The sequence below is a fragment of the Protopterus annectens genome, chromosome 8.part0, assembly GCF_019279795.1.
Source record: "Protopterus annectens isolate FY-2018-M chromosome 8.part0, PAN1.0, whole genome shotgun sequence".
Taxonomy (NCBI): domain Eukaryota; kingdom Metazoa; phylum Chordata; order Ceratodontiformes; family Protopteridae; genus Protopterus; species Protopterus annectens.
In genome coordinates, this window is record NC_056741.1 from 756,597,309 (window position 1) to 756,614,665 (window position 17,357).

General features: G+C 41.3%; 1 protein-coding gene across 5 annotated transcripts in view; it reads left to right on the forward strand.

Annotated features, from left to right (window-relative positions):
* Nucleotides 1-17,357, forward strand: part of LOC122809023 (cAMP-dependent protein kinase catalytic subunit beta) — a 2,062,609-nt gene that overhangs the window by 1,063,269 nt on the left and 981,983 nt on the right. For all 5 annotated transcript variants that reach the window (XM_044080223.1, XM_044080224.1, XM_044080222.1 and 2 more), the window contains one exon: nt 16,336-16,397. In XM_044080223.1, the coding sequence (XP_043936158.1) occupies nt 16,336-16,397 (62 nt within the window). The remainder of the gene's footprint in view (nt 1-16,335; nt 16,398-17,357) is intronic.

Sequence of the window (17,357 nt, forward strand, 5' to 3'; positions counted from 1 at the left end):
TTTCCGGTATATTTTTTTTGTCTCACAGTAATTCTTTAATTTTCTCTAATTGCTTCTAGCTTGTCTTTCCTCGTCTTCAAAAAAAAAATACAGAAGCATTAAGCATGTTCAAGGTGTCTTGACAAGCCAAAATGTGGCATACTGACCTTTTCAGGTTTCTTGGCTGTTCTAGTGCACTGAGAAATTAATATAATTATAGAAGCAAATTTTCCAGTTTTCTTCTAAGTTGTCTTTCAGTGAGACGGGTCCTAATGGCTACAGTTTTAGCATTTTCTGTAAAACTTACACTACTGTACTCCTAACCCATATATTTCTTCATTTCTACAAATGCATTTCTCAGTTCTGACACTTAACCGTATTTGTCAGAATGCTATTTTTAAACATCACAAACACTGTGAATAAATTCTGGCCACTGTAATGAATTTATTCAGGCTGTCCTCTGGACGGAATATATGCCATACAGTATGCATCTTCATGTAGCTACATATTTGTGGATTTAAACAGTACTGTACTTTTGACTGTTTGCTTCCTTCAGTGAAGAAATGATTCTGTCTTATGTGAGATCACTGTTATGCCAAAATGTCTGTTTAGCAGAGGGATATTATAGTGCAGAGGTATAACAATGTATGCATTTTCCCTACAGTCGTATAATCTAAGCTAGTCTGTTTAAATATATTTTGATGCAGGGGGCTTGTCCTACAAAAACTTTTCTTTTTATATTTCTCTTAAAGAGTTGAGACTCATTGTGTAGGTCCAATGAAATGGGTCCTGACCAAATGTTTCTCAGATTAACATCTTAGTTTTGTTTACTGTCATGCATATGCAGCCTGTCATCTTTGTATACATCCAATCTCACTAACACCAGGTGACAATGCTGTTAGTGCTGCTGCTGCATCACTTGTAAGGGGTCCTGGGTTCATGCTTAAATCTGGATGTCCTCTGAATGGCATCTGCATATTCTCATCAAGTCCACTGGAGTTTTATCTAACTCCCAAAATATATAGTTAGTTTTAGAGCAGTCAACCAACCTATCCCTAAGATAGTATTCTAGAAATCCATTCCCTATCTTGCAGGGAAGCTTTGGACTTAGAAATTCATTCCCCATCCTACAGGGAAGGTTTGGCCTAGCTTGATTCATCCTCTTAAAAATGAAATGAGAGAACTAATTAATGACCTTAAGAAATGCAGGTGGCAGAGTTGAAAGTGAAGAGGAGTGATTTTATGTACAGAGCATGGTTTGAAAAACCTGGGTTATGGCACGTGTACTGACTGAAATATGTTGCAGTGGGTAAAGAAATAATAGCCACTTATAGGAAAAACATCAATAACACATAAATATATACATACTACTCAAGAGTACTCTGTTCTTCCATTATTTGCCGGCTTTCTATTAGCAGACAAGGTTTTACTTAAGTTGTTGTCAAGCATAAGTTGTAAAGTTTTTAAATTTGAGAAACCTGATGCTGCTTTGATGAAACTTCAGTAACTCTAACAACTCAGAGTGTCCTTATTGTCCTGTACAGCCTTAACACAGCTGCTTTGGTTCATGTGTGCATATAGATATAGACTTGAAGAGAAGCTGACAGTGACTAAATATGCTTGGTTAAAATATAATCTGATATAATTTAATTTAATACACATTTTTAACTAAGTTTATAGGTAAATTTTTAAAGCTATAATACATATTTATTGACAGTTGGTAGCACTGTTTTGTTGTATTTATTAACACTTCTATATTAGTCTGTGAAGTACCCCAGTCTAAACCTTTCAGGTAGTAGTATTTTAAATGTGATGTTATTGTACATGTCTTAAAATACTTCTCAAGTAAAATATGTTTCATATAACAAATTCAACAGTATGCTTTCTTCTAAGACGAAATAAACTGCATTACCTACACACTTTATTCTCAACCTTTGATTTAAATTTGTAATTGATATTATTAAGAACTGTTTGATTATCTTTGTATGAGCTTTTAAGTTTACTAACGGCTACATATGGTAAGATAGAGTAGTGTTTGCAGGCTGCTTGCTGCTATTTCTGTGTGTAGTTGCTTTAGCTTTTCTTAATATGCAAGTAGTGCCTGCTGTTTTAATTTAGTAGTAGTGCCTGCTGTTTTACTTTAGTAGTAGTGCATTTAGACAGCTAGTTTGTTTAGATTGTGTGTGTGCACAACTTTATTTTTATTTCTTGCAGTTCTGTTTCCTTTATGGTAGCCATGTATTGCAGCAATTTCCTGAGGAAGAAAAGCCATAAAACAAGAGACTGGCTACATATGAGTTAAGGAAACGCTAGAAATAAAAACTCTGGAAAATATATGTTAGCAGCAAAGGGGGTGGTATGTTGCACAGGAGTCCTGCTTAGCAAAACAATAGGAATAAATCGAAAGAAGAGTAAGTATGAAAATGTGCACAAATGGCAAGCAGAAAAGTTGATGTTTATGTGTAGTTTTAAAGTGTATGATGTAAATAGGTATACACACATTTCATTAAGAAACCAATAGATGTTCAAAAAAACACACTGCTTTATTGGCATTCGAGTAATAGAGCCTTGCTGTCCTCCTTTGACAGTCTGCTAAAGCTCAGAGCCCCCCCCCCCAACTGCTTGTCTGTGGGTGTGATGGACCAATCACTTGGCAGTACAGGGACTGCCTTACACAGACCCACAGACAGGACCGTTTCAGTTTTCTACTGCCATAGTAAGAGAAGGATCTCTTGGAAGACCACTCCGTACTCTGGATCTCTTCAGCTGCTGAGTTCAAATAAGAAACGCTTTTGGGTTTTACTTCCTCTCTCTGCCTTTTTTCTCAGTGCTTGAATAGTGTATTCTGCTGCTTTGACTGTTTTTTTTTTTCTGATTGGGAAATTATATGTTCTTGGTGTTTTAATTTACCTGCAATGTAAGGCTTATACTGTTTGTTATAAGCTAATTAATGTTTTTTGTGGGTTTTAATGTTTATAGTGGTTTTTATGGCCATTTGTGAATATTTAAATGAGGTTCTGTAAGGCAACTTTAGTACTGTCCCTCTCATTCCCTATTGTTTCCAGAACCATGAGTCAATCCAGTCTGTTATTTCTGTTTAAAACCTTCATTTGAAAGTTTTTCCATTTTTTTTTCTTTGGAGTTATGATTATTTGAGGTGATTGAGCAGTTTACAGCATTTTTAGACATTTTTTTTTCATTTCAGTCATGATTTTAGTGCCATTTTATATGTTAAACATTTTTGACAAAAAATAAAAGTTTAGGCCTTATTTCTTGTCTAAGGCAGTTTTATGTTGTTTCTAATCGTTTGGGTCTGAAACTAGCATTTTTGTTAAAGTTGGGAAACTTTTGTGATGTCTATTGTGTGCTTTGAGCTGCGTTATTGAAGCTACTGTCTTTTTATTCAATGCAGTGTTCAGAATATTATACCTACAGAAATATACTTCAAATTGCTAATTTAGAGAGGATAATAGTGGGATTTGTCCATTTTTACTGGACTGACTGTGCAGCCATTCTTTGGTATTGCTCTGGCTAGATTTTTGTTCCCTGACTTGATGGGCTTCTATATGGTGCCCCCCCATCTACCCCCTGTGCACCCAAAAAACTTAGAACTCAAGAAATATGCCACAACCTATGGCTTGTTTCTCCACAGTAGCCTTGGGCAGACTATGACCTCTCGCATTCTTTTGCCTCACGGTCCCAGGTGTGATATTTGTACCACAGCTGTGTGTGACACGAGAGTGAGACACATCCTCTGGGGTTGTACTGTTGGTTGGGTCAGTTACGGAAGAACCAAATTCTTTGGGTGCATTATCTGTTGCCAGTGTTGATATGTCTTCTCCCAGTAGTGTAATTCATGCAAAAAGGAGACAGAAGACCCACCATGTTGAAGAGCTGCAGTCTTTGACTGTTTTCAACTAAGCTTGTGGCTATGACTAGATCCATTATTCAGGCCATTGATTATAGGAGGCAACCCTTGGTTAAAAGTAATGCCAGTGCTTCAATTCCCATTCAACCATCCAAGGATCCTGATTTTGAAAGGGATCCAGAATCTGAGACTTCAGAAGGGTCAGAGTCAATCAGTCAGTTTCCTCTGAGGACAAAGAGATTAAGAAACCCAGTCATGTGTTATTCTTCCCAGATGCTGGCTAGATTCAATAGAGAGTAATCTTTAGCTGCAGGGTATATGATCTTTTGGGCTGAGGCCCTGGATGTGGCAACCTTCCCTCCATTGGTCCTAGCGTTTCCCTTCTGCTGAGTCTCTTCCTAAAAAAAAAAAAAAGTGTTTAAGGAATTCAGGTTGTGCTCAGCCATGCCTTGACCCCAAGGTCTTTTATTTGCAGACCCTGTTTGTGTCCTCAGTGAACTCTTCCAGTAAAAAAGACTATGTATTCATCAAACCCAGTCCCTCGAGATAAACAAGGCAATTGGCTGGAATCTCCAGGAAAGAAGCTGGTGCAGTCCAACATGGTAACTTTTAAGGTGGAAGTTTGTGTTGGGTTTATGTGTAGTTTAAGCAAGTTCACTGCATCTTTAGTTGTGGAGCATAAAGGTTATGTGAAAGAGATTGTTTCCAGTTTTTCTCAGGTGTCTAAGCACACTTTAAAGAATGCCTTGGAAGGAGACATGTACTGTTTCTAGAAATCCAGTAATGCCTGTTGTGGTAAAGAGGCATGCTTGGTTGCACAGCCAGACTTTTTCCAATGAGTTAAAAAAGTTATTTTGAATGCTTCACTTGATGCTGATTGTGTGTTTAGTACATCAGCTAATCAGATCCTTAAACACTGGTATGACAGAGGTAAACTGAGGCAAGGGGTGTCTAAAATGTTTAATATTCTCAAGTTTTCCTTCCATAACCAAGATAACTTTCAACAGCCCAACAAACAAAAGTCCCAGCCAAACAGGAAACAAGCCACCAGTAGGAGAAATGGCAGGACGAGAACTCTGCCAAACCTAACAGAAGGAGTTCCTTTCCCAAAAAAAGGATAACCCCCATCCCAATCTGTGACTATGCTAAGGCTTTGCACCCATCATTTCTAAGTTCCCATGCAGATTTCCTGTCATGAAAGTTAGTTCTCAACAAGTTGGCCTGGCCATCAGTGGTTTCCGACAAATGGATGCTCAACATCGCTGGCAGAGGTTACAGGTGGTAGTGGAAAGAATACAAACCTCTATTTAGTAGGGTTCCCCCTCATATGACTAGACTTAATTTCTCGCTATACTCTGACACTTGGATGCAGGGATTATAGACCCAGTCCCTCCTTCAGAGAGAATGAAATATTTCTACTCCAGAATTTTGTTGGTCCTCAAAAAAGAGCTGTTATGGAGACTGGTTTTGAACCTATCCTTTCTGAATACTTTTGTCAAGCTCAAGATTCTCATCCTGCAGACAGTGCTTTCTCTTCTGCCAGATAACTGCTTCATGGTGACCCTGGACTTGAAGGATGTGTATTATTATATTCTCCATTGCTTTTCACTTCAGGAGATATTTGAGATTTGTTGTGTCTAGTTTGCGCTATTAGTTATCCACATTGTCCTTTGGGCTATCCACTGCACCTTGAGTGTTTACAAAATACCATGCTTCAATAGTGGCCAACTGCAAGACTGTTGGCATTAATGTTTTTCTTACTTGAATGACTTGCTGATTTGCACAGAGTCTGCATTCAGGTATTTGGAATTGCTAGAGTGGGCCACAACCTTACTCTTCCAGCCAGGATTAAAGATGAACCTTCAGAAGTTGTGCCTTATACCTTCACAAAGACTCCTCTTCTTGTGGTTCTTAATCTACAACAACAAAACAATGGCCTTTTTTTTCCCCGAAGACAAGGTCCTGTTCTACCAAATGAGGATTCAGGAATTCTTCAGGAGGAATGTCACCTCCGCAAGAAAATTTCAGGACTGAATAGCATCCATGATTCTCCTGATATCACTGGCCCATCTTCACATGAGGAAAATTCAATGGTATTTACAACATTTTTGGATCCAGCACCTACATGCCCTGGAATTCCAGTTGCATGTGCTGCTCTTTATCAGACAAGAGTTGTAGTGGTGGTGAACACAGCTGAGTATCAGTCCAAGACTTCCCTTCTTCCCACCTGTTCCAAGGTGGTCTGTTCAGACAGATTCATCCGACTTCACTTGGGGAGTTTTGTCAATGGAAGTGCAAGTGCAGACCACTTGGAGTGCCATGGATACATGGAACCGCATCAATATCAAGGAAGTGTTGGTGATGATCCATGCCTTGAAAATCCATCGCCAACTTTGGACCCCAGTCATCATCTTGTGGTTATGGACAGCATCATTTCAGCAAATAAGAGGGTACAAGGTCATATCCTCTGTGCTGGTTGGCACTGATGGTCTTAGAGTTGGTTTTGCAGGATTCTCTGATTCTTCATGTATCATACATCCCATCAGAGCAAAATATTGTGGCAGACCGGCGAAGCAGATCCCGGGCAGATCCACACAACTGGCAATTCAAGGCAGTGGTGCTCTAGTATCTAGTTCCCACGTGAGGAGTGCCTCAAATAGATCTGTTCACCTCCTTTCAAACTAGACAGCTGGAGGAATTATCTTCCAGACATCCTTGTAGCCATGCTTGGAGTACAAGATGTATTCTCATTCTCTTGGACAGGAATGTTACTGCATACATTTCTATCCTTTACACTGATTCACAAGGTACTCCTGAAGATTCCAGAAGAAATGCCAAAGATCATTGTTGTGACCCCCTTTTGGCCCAGGCAATCTTTGTTCTCCCTTATAATGGCATTGGCCATGGGTAATTACTACAGACTTTTCACAAACCGGATTTGCTCACTCATTCTCAATGAGTAGTTACTGGTGCTCTCCAGTTTGGAGCAACTGCCACTGACAGCCTGGACGATTCAGTCTTAATTCCATTTAGGTAATTGTTTCATGAGGATGTGCAGCAGGTGATAAAGGAGACCAGAAAACCTGCTACTAGAAAGTCTTGTGTTTAAAAGTGGACAATGTTTTCTAAGTGATGCCTAAGCAGAAACCGAGGATTCCTTGAGGTTAACATCCCTCTGGCCTTTAGGTATTTGTGTGAGCTACTTCAGGATGACTTAGCATATGGATCCATTAAGGTGCATTTAGAGGCCATCTTTCTTTCTTCTGTTTTGGTAAAACAGTCCATGAAAGGAGTATTGCAAATTAGACCCCCTCGCAAGCAAATTCCTCTTTTGTGGATCTTAACTGTGTTCTTGAAAACTTGACCTTACCACCATTCAAACCTACCGCTCAAGCTGATCTGAAATTCTTAACATGGAAAACTGTTTTATGTATTACTCTGACATATCCAAGGCAAGTCTCTGAGCTGCAAACTCTCATGGTGGGACAACCTTACCTGATTTCCCACAGGTACAGGGTTGTGTTATGCACTAACCTCTCATGTCAAATGTGGTCTCAGAATTTGTTTTCAGTCAGAATATCAGTTTCTCTGTATTCTTCTCAAAACATAAGAAAAAGGGTGAGAGGATACTTCATACCTTGGTTATGCATTGGCAGCTCAGGTACTACCTTGACAGAATGAAAACCTTCAGAAAGGCTGAAAGGCTTTTATTTCCTTCATAGGAGCAAATAAGGGTTAACCTGCCTCTAAGCAAACCATTGCTTATTGATGGCCCTCTGGTATTGTTTTTTGTCCACCCACCATGGTAAAGCAAATCCAAGTAAGGTAAATGTGCATTCCACCAGGGCCTTTTCCTTTTCAGTGGAGTATTGGAAAGGAGTGGACCCTAGAAGTATTGTAGAATCAACAACTTGGTCCTCAGTCCATATTTTAATGAAGCACTACAAGCCCAGATGCCTTTTCTAGATCCAGAACTGGCTTCACTAGCACCATTCTACAGGGGCTCATGGACCCTTATCCTTCCTTCCCCTCCCAGGGTGGGTAAGCTTTGGGCATCTACCTGAATGCTAGTAAGGCAGTGTGTCTGTTGAACATAAGTCCTACAAGCAGGTACTGTTACAGGTAAGTAGGACTTATGCAACTGTACTGTCTTGCATTCAGCAGTGTAGAAATTTACAGAACCTTTGCCGAAAGAAGGGATTTTTTTAAATTTACTTTTTGCACAAGTTTAAAGGTATTAATAGGATTAGGGCTCAGAGATGGGCTGCTTTTCCAATGTAAATGTAGACAATTTATTCCGAAGGATAATATAAATTACTCAGAAAATAAAATCTTAACTTTCAAAATTTCATATATAAAAGCCTGCACCAGAGAAGCTGTTATAAGGGTGAAGCCATTTTACACTTGATAAACTACATTCTGCCCAGTAAACTCCATTTCTGCTTAGTCTTCCTAACCTCTCTTGAAGAATGTATTTGCTGGCTGAAACATGCAATCATTTGCAAGTATGCTAGGCTATACAGTACTAGCATTATTGTCTTCTGGCTTCATGCTGCTAACTTGCCACCAACAATCAGTACAGCCATTATCTTTGTATAGTTTTTTCCTGTTCTTTATATATATATATATATATATATATATATATATATATATATATATATATATATATATATATATATATATATAATTACAGATATTGGTAGTTTGTTATGTGAGTATTTTGTATTGATCCTCCTAATCTGATTGTAGTGGACAAGGGAGGAGCAGTTAGTGTAATTGAGCTCAGTAATACATTTAACATTGACTCTAGCTGGAAGCCAATAAATTAAGGGACACAATAACGAGCAAGGCATTGAGGTTTGAGTTAGGGGGCATATACTGCCTAACAGAAAAGACCTAGGAGGGCTATATGGTTGAGTAATTTCAGGGTACAAGTCAAATGACTATTAAGACGTCTACAAGCAGAACTAAAGGCGCAAGGTCTGCAATCTGCTAAATTTCTGGTGTGTATGTGTGTGTGTGTTTGTGTGTGTGTTTTTGTGTTTGCATTTGAAGAGCTAGGAATATGTGTATATGTGTTCAGAGGATGTGTGTATTGAAGTATATTGATATTTTGAGTTGAGTTTAACCAGATGGCTGAAGATTTGTAGAATTTGTAGGTGTCATATGAGTTTAGCAGCTGAAGATCAATGCAAAAAAAGACAATTCACATTCATTTGATCAGAATAGTTGAACAGAATACAGACTGGCGCATTTAAGATCTTGGATATATTCTTCAGAATGATTTAAGAGGTGGTAGAAGCAAGGGCTCATTAGAGTGCTGAAAAGTTGGGTACCTTGCCTGGGGCTTTGCAAGCAGAAAGATGATGTGAAGTTGTTCAATCTCGCCATTCATTTTTTACCGATGGGTTCGGAGCCGATCCCTCGGCTCCGCTATGGCCAATTGCAAAGCTTGAGGTTTTCAAATAGCTCGAGGTCAAGTCCCTATCCCATGATGCACCTGGAATTACCCCAGATCTAGTTTGCCACTGCAACAGATCGGAGGTTCTGATTTAGCTCGGGCCAGTTAAGCTGTGTTTTCATTACTATCTTATTCAAAATTGTTGCTATTTAGTATAGTTAGATAGTTAGGATTGTTGATGAAGCTCATAGCTTTTCAGTGTGTTTTCCCTTCTCATTTACTGTTCTTAATAAATTTCTAGTTGGCCTCTTTTAGGCCTGGTTTAGTAGTAGTTTTCTCTACTTGGTGTGGTCTGTCTAGCCTTCTGCGTTTTATAAATAAGGCTTAGTACAGTAAACCTTAAATAATTAGATAAGGTTATTGTTTATTTTTCATCTTGCAGTGTGTTATTCAGTTACTTGTCACATTTTCTCAGGTAGTTATAGCTTAGATAGCTATAGCTGTTTGCTGTGTGGTCTGTGTAGCCTTCTGCATTTTTAGATACGGCTTAGTTTTTATTACTGTTGAAGTTACAGTAAACCTTGGTTTATTTAGATAAGGTTGTTGTTTCTTAGCAGCTATCTCCTTTTGCATAGTCTACTTGTGTGATATCACATTTATACTTGTTATATTGTGTGTGTGATATAGCCTGCTTTAATTTAAGGCTTGTGTGTAGATTTACTATTGTGTGATTTAGCCTGCAATTTTTCCAGGCTTCTGTAAATAATTATTGTTGAATTTTTTTGTGGTAACAGTAATTTTTTCCTGACATTAATATGGCTGACCAAGATAAGCACCCTGTCTAGCTTCAAAAAGTGCCCAAAGTTTGGCCAAAAGATGTCTGTTACAGACAGCCACGTTAATTGTGTTTACTGTCTAGGGGCTCTGCATTTGCAAGACAGTTGTTCCATTTGTCATTCCTTCTCCTCAAGGATCTTGCGGGAAAGGAAGAGGAAACTTATCGATAGAGGGTTGCTTAAGCCTTCGTTTCAGGAAGCTTTGACTGACCAGTATGGATCCAGCAAGTCCTCAGTCTTCCAAGACAGATTGCAAGAAATGAAAAAAGTCTTCGACTTCAGCTCCATTGCCATCAGAACTGACAGTCTTTACTTTTCGGAGCCAGTCCCCAGTCTTGGAACTGGTGTCAGAAGTTCTCTAGTCGGGACCACCTTTGGTACGCTCCTCTCAATCATCAGCCTGTCGGATCTGGATGTGGATTGTGTGGTACAGAAGCTGCTATTGGCACCGGCATTAGCAAAAATGTTATCGGCTTCAACCCAAATGGCTTCAAAGCCGAAGACCATTACACCGACTCTAACTATTCCTCCTCTGAGCCATGCTGGTCCTTAGGAGCCAGAGGAGGCAGATCTGATGTTAGTGGAACCCTCGGAGCCGACGCCTGCTCCAGTGTCTTTGGCTCCATGTACTCTGACATCCTTGGTGCCCATCGAGGACTCTAGCAGCCGACACTCTCTGGTTGGGTCTGGGGAGGACAGTCGGACCGATTTGTCAGTTCTGACTTTGCCTCTCGGGGCCTTGGCTCGGATGAGCTTGGCTCCTGCCTTGGGCTTGGAGCCCACTGTCCTGGTGCCGGGGGTGTCAACGGTTTCTTAGGATCCGTCGGCTCCCTCGCATCAGAGCAGGGGTGCTTTCGATGCCATGAGTAGAGTCCTATCTCCTAAGACATCTTCGACCTCAGGTCTGACTTCTTCCTCCCCTAAAGTGCCTGTGTCTGCTTCTGCCTCGCACGTCCTGACCAAGTGTAGAGACCCAGAGCCTCAGGAAGCCCCATTGGGTGGCCCCTGCTCTTCCGAGGCCTCACCAAAAGCTCCCACTGATGAGGTTCCCAGGAAGAGATTGTGCAAAAGGAAACACCTAGACTCCCCACAGGAGTCTCTAACATCGGATACTGACTTAGATGAGTCAGAAGGGTCCCCAAGGTCCCCCTCTGAGGAGATCTCCTTCGCTGAGATACTTGAGATCCTTAGGGAGAGGGGTGACTGGCAGTCCAAAAGCCCTACTGAGGATGAGTCAGTTCTCCTGAAGGCTTTCGGGTCTCAGCCTTCCACCTCTTGTGTGTCTCCACCCTTCGATGAGCTGATGCAGCTGGTCTCTCGAAGGGAGTGGGAGTCTCTGGATACTATGGAGCCTGTCCCTAGGAGGCCTAATAAATTAATTTCTGCCCCCCTCGACAAAACATTCTTAACAAAAGGTATTCTGGTTGATGGCATGGTAGTGGCGGCAGACTTCATCTATCCATCCTCCTAACAGAGACTCAAGGATTAAGGATAGATATGGGAAGCGTATGTTTAGTTCAGCGACCTTTGCTCTCCATTCGCTGAACTATTTAACCCATTTTACTAGGTTGCAAAGAGATCTCCTTAAGGAGTTAGGAGGTTCTCTTCAGGGTACAGTAGCTGCAGGAGCATCCAACAAAGTTGCCGCCCAGCTTGCTACCCTCAATTCTATTGTCAACTCATCCATGCGCCTCATCTCTTATTCTGCTGATGGAATGAGTAGGGCAGCAGGTACAGGAGTTGCTCTTAAGAGACATTCCTGGATGCGCTTGTGTTCCTTCGCGGAGCCTTTCAAGTCTTCCTTCGTGATCACTCCCTTTGTTGGCTCATCCCTTTTTGGGCCTAAAGTGAAGGAAACCTTAATCAGGTGTGAACAGGACAGAAAGACTGTGCCATCGGGGACCGTTTTTCCACCCCTTCCCTACCCTACCCCAAAGGTCAAAGGGGAGGAAAAATGTGGTTCCGAGAAGCCCAAAGAGTCTTTCAGGACACATATGGTGAACCCCCCTCCAGGGGCAGAGGAGGGGGCAATGATGGAAGACACCACCCTCACGGCAGAGAGGGTCTGCAACACCAGGGCAACAGAGATCACTTCTCTGGGAAGCCCTACCAGTGCTCCTGAAAGGAGGCCTGACTGTCCTGCTCTGGAGGCAGGCAGGGGTCGCTTATCTTTGTATCCAGACGCCTGGCTCAAAATAACAAAAGAGAACTGGTACAAAGTATCATTTCCAGAGGATACTTCATCCCATTCGCCACACCCCCTCCAATCATAAGAAAAATCCTGGACAATACACCCAGTTACAGAGAACAGGCAACAATAGAGGTCCAAATGTTGCTAAGAAAAAGTCATCCAACCAGTCCCAGCAGACCAGTCAGGATCTGGAACTTACTCAAGATTCTTTTTGGTTCCAAAGAAGACGGGGGACTGGAGACCCATATTGGACCTCAGCAGACTGAACCAATATGTAAAGAAAGAGAAGTTTCGGATGGTCATGCTTCAGTCTATACTTCCATTCTTAGGGAAAGGCAATTGGATGTGCTCGATAGATCTCAAGGATGCGTACTACCCCATAAAAATGGCCAGACCATCCAGGGATCACCTGCACTTCTGGCTAGGAGCCAATCATTACCAGTTTCAAGCCCTGCCCTTTGGTCTCACTACAGCTCCCAGAGTGTTCACCAATTGCATGGCAGTGGTCACGGCTCACCTGAGGCATCTAGGATTCCAGGTGTTTCCGTACCTAGACGATTGGCTCCTTACCGCCACCACCAGGCATCAATTCATTCAGGCCAGGGAGTCCACTCTGCAATCATCTGGGCATTACAGTCAACTCAGAAAAATCTGCCTTGTCGCCATCGCAGCATATTGTTTTTATCGGGGCATAGTTGGTTACCACCACCACTACCACACTAAGGCTTCCAATAGAAAGAGTCTTTCTTCTTCATCAACATGTCAGCATTTTGATATCAAAAGACAGAGCACCAGCATCAGAATTTCTGAAATTATTAGGCATGATGGCAGCAACAATTTTAGCCATACCACTAACTCGTATGCGCATGCAGATTCTACAATGGCTGTTGTTCACTCAGTGGTCTTACCAAGAGCTCCCCATGACTCACACTACAATGATCACAAATTCTTGCAAGAAAGACCTTCAGCGGTGGTTGACCTCACTTTATGTCATGATAGGACACCCATTTGTGCTACCCCCTCCAGCGGCCACAATGACCACGGACACTTCCCTGATGGGGGGGGGGGTTCAGGGAAAGACTGCCCAAGGCACATGGACTGATCAAGAGACAAATCTGCATATCAATGTGCTGGAGATGAGAGCAGTACCTTTGGTGTTGCAGTACTTTCAGGACTCTCTTCCTCTGGGTACGAATGCGATTCAGACAGACAACATGTCTGTGGTCTGGTATTTGAACAAACAAGGAGAAACCAGGTCTTACCCTCTTTGTCGCAAGGCTCTCAGAGTTTGGCAGTGGGCTATTTCCACCCAGCACTTTCTGTTGGCAACACACATCCCGGGGAGATCCAGTGTGATAGCAGACAAACTGAGCAGGGCAATCTTATTGCCCCATGAGTGGTCCGTCAAGAAAGAAATCGTGGACAGGATATTCTGCAGGTGGGGCCAGCCTTGCTGCGACCTTTTTGCCAGTCACATGAAGACGAAATGCAGAAGCTACTTTGCCCTGATTCCTCCTTTGGGAGAAGCCCCAAGGGACGCACTCGTACACAATTGGCCTCCGGGTCTCCTCTATGCATTTCCACCAATCCCGTTGATACCCAAGGTTCTACAGAAAGCAAAAACCCTGGGAAGAGCCATCATTCTAATAGCCACTCATTGACCTCATCAGATTTGGTTCCCCTTCCTTTGACTTCATCTTTTGGAGGATCCTTCGATTCTGGACCCAGTTCCAGACCTTCTGACTCACCCGTCGGGGGATCTTCATCCTTCTCTGCAATTCCTGAAGCTCACAGCTTGGCTGCACCAATTCCCATTATAGCCAGCTTCCATAACCTTTCCAATGAGACAAAACAGATCCTTTTGTCTTATTGTACATCTTCTACTAGAAAGCTATATCTTAGCAAATGGAAAAATTTTTCTATATGGGCCTCTAATAATAATATTGATCCTTACCAAGCCCCAATGTCCTCCATCTTAGAGTTCTTGACTATGATTTTTAACAAAGGAGCTGCAGCAGCAACAGTTCGGGTTCAGTTGACTGCTATTTCTAATTTTCATGTTGGATTTGAAATGATTGAATATCATGTCTCACAAGTTATCCAAAGCCTTTCTCAAAGGGACATTTCATATTAGATATTTCGTATATTAGACAACCTGTGAAATATCCCTATTCTCCATGGAGTCTAAATTTTATGCTTTCCTGCATAATTCTTCCCCCTTTTGAACCAGCTTCATCTTGTGATCTCCATCTTTCTGGTAGCTATTACTTCTGCCCGCAGAGTATCAGAGCTTCAGGCTTTATCCATCAAGCCTCCCTATTTGATATTCCATGCTGACAGTCTCTCACTTAGAACAAATTCCTCATTCTTGCCCATAGTTTGCACTGAAGCCATTCTCAACCAAGTTATTGATTTGCCAGTCTTCTTCCCCAACCATTCTAACAATTTAGAGTATATGCTGCACAAACTTGATGTTCACAGACAGCTCAGATTTCATTTGGATAGAGCAAAAGATTTCAGAAAAACAGACCAGTTTTTTGTTTCATTTTCAGACTCCAGGAAGGGGAGACCAGTGGCTAAAACAACTCTGTCTAAATGGTTATCTGATTGTATCACCTTTGCCTATTCAGCTGCCAGTATGCTTTTGCAGCACAAGATTAAAGCTTACTCAACCAGAGCAGTTTCTACATCATCTGCCTTTTCTGCCAGACTTCCCATTGATAACAATTGTGCAGTAGCCACTTGGTCAAAACCTCATATCTTTATCACTCTCTACAAAGTTGACAGGGCCTCCTTTGGATCCATGGTCCTGAGAAATATACTCTTGTGAGCCACCTGAGATTGATGGTGCTTGGGACGCTACCCATCAGTAAAGAATGAATGGCGAGATTGAACAACTTCACATAAAGAAGTTATGTACTTACCATAACGTTCCATGTGAGTTGTTCATCTCGCCTTCATTCTTACATCCCTCCCTCCTACCCCCTCCTGGGCTGATAGATGACCGAGATGCTAGATCCATCCTGGTTACTCAGTCCTTCTATTCCCTTCTCTTGGGGGTGAAAGAATGACATATGGTATTGTTATATGCAGCAAACAAGATCTGAGGTAATTCCAGGTGCATCATGGGATAGGGATTTGGCCTCGAGGTATTTGAAGATCTCGAGCTTTACAGTTGGCCGTATCGGAGCAGAGATTGGCTCCGAACCCATCAGTAAAGAATGAAAGCGAGATGAACAACTCACATGGAACATTATGGTAAGTGCATAACTTCTTTTTCACTAGGATGCAGTTGTTTCTTCAGTGTAAATCAAAACAGGAGAAAGTGATCACATCTAGTCAACTCCTCATTTATGCAAACACTAGTCAGTGATTTGAGTGAGATTGCATAACTCTGAGGAAGGGAAATTTCCATTCATCCGTAAGGTTATGCAGTCTCAGAGTTAGCATATTTATTGATGTTGTGGTATGTAAATGTTTGCTTTGTTTTCTAGTGTAAAGACTATGTTTCAACTATTCCTGGTACAGTCTAGCATTAGTAATGTCTGCTGTTGTGGAGATTTTACCGTAGGAAAATCACATAACCAAGTGAAAATGATCATTTGGAAGAAGATGTCTTGAGGGTGTAAGGTCTGCAGTACTTCCAGTGTTTGGAATACTTAAGTATAGTCAGCACATATTACTTTAAAGGTAGAATGAGATAAAACAGAAGGGAGTAATTTTGAAATTAGTCAAGGGTCACTCTGAACAAGTTGAGTATGAGACTAGGTTATGAAATAGGGGAAATATATTGGTTGTATTATTTTCATGAAGAGGATAAAAAAAATTTTTTGGAGTGGTAGATAGGAAGACTTCATGTACTTGTTCATGTACAAGAACTGAGTTGAGCTGCTTTTGGAAACTGAAAGAGGTGGTAGGGACTATGCATGTTAAAAGCTAGCAGACCCTACGCTACATAAACTGGTTATGCCATATGCTCCTTGTCTACCACAAACAACAAAATTATCTGTGATTTAGCTCTGTTCATTAATGCATTCTTTTCACATTTCTGTTTTTGCAGTGAAAGAATTTCTAGCCAAAGCCAAAGAAGATTTTTTACGAAAATGGGAAAGTCCACCACAGGTATTTTTTTTTCTTGAATTTTAACATTTAGCTTGTTCTTAAATTTCATGAAGGATAAAATAGTATTGAAACATTGACATTTTGTGTTTGAATCTTCTTAGACTGATATATTTTTCTGTTTTCTGCTGATAGCAAGCTTTTCAGCAACTTTAGAATACTTTTGGAATGTCATGCCTGGTCTGTTTTACGTTACATTTCCTTAGCTGTGACATTCAAGATTTGCAGACTTTGGGTTGTCCCAAATTAGCGTATTTTAAATTATAGACCTGTGGGGCCATTAAAATCCGCAGTGGTGCAGCGGTAGCGTTGTTGCCTCACAGTAAGAGGTTCTCCCGTTCGATTCTCGGCTGGAGTGTGGGGAGTGCCTTCTGTGTGGAGTCTGCATGTCCTCCCTGCGGTCGAGTGGCATTCCGAAAGACATGCATGAATGGGCGTACCTTCGTTGAAGGTTGGACGTCAAGCTGGCAACTCGGCACCGTAAAAACCTACTGCCAATCATTAGTGGACCGGAGTTGCGCTGTGGCGACCCCTAACCGGGAAAAGTCGAAAGACAAACAACAACCTGTGGGGCCATTAAAATTACCTATGCATGTGTTTCAACTGTAAATGACTTCTTAGAAAAGACGTTTCTGCAGAGACCTTATGATTATAGCATACTTTACAACATATGATCTGCTGCTAGAGGAATTGTTCTTCTTGATAGGTTATTTCTTCATTGCTTTTTGTTTGTCCTGACAAAATTGCCACCTGAATTTATTCATGTTTGATAAAGTCAGGCAAGTTTTTCAAGTTTTAAACATGATCTTAAAAAATAATTGCTACTTTTGTGTTTTTATGGTATTCCATCCATGTATATACTATCAGCATGTAAGCTTTCTAAAGCAGAGGCAATGTCAGTATATGTATATCCACACAAAATCCTTCCCCAAACACCGATAAGATGCCAACCGAAATAGCTAA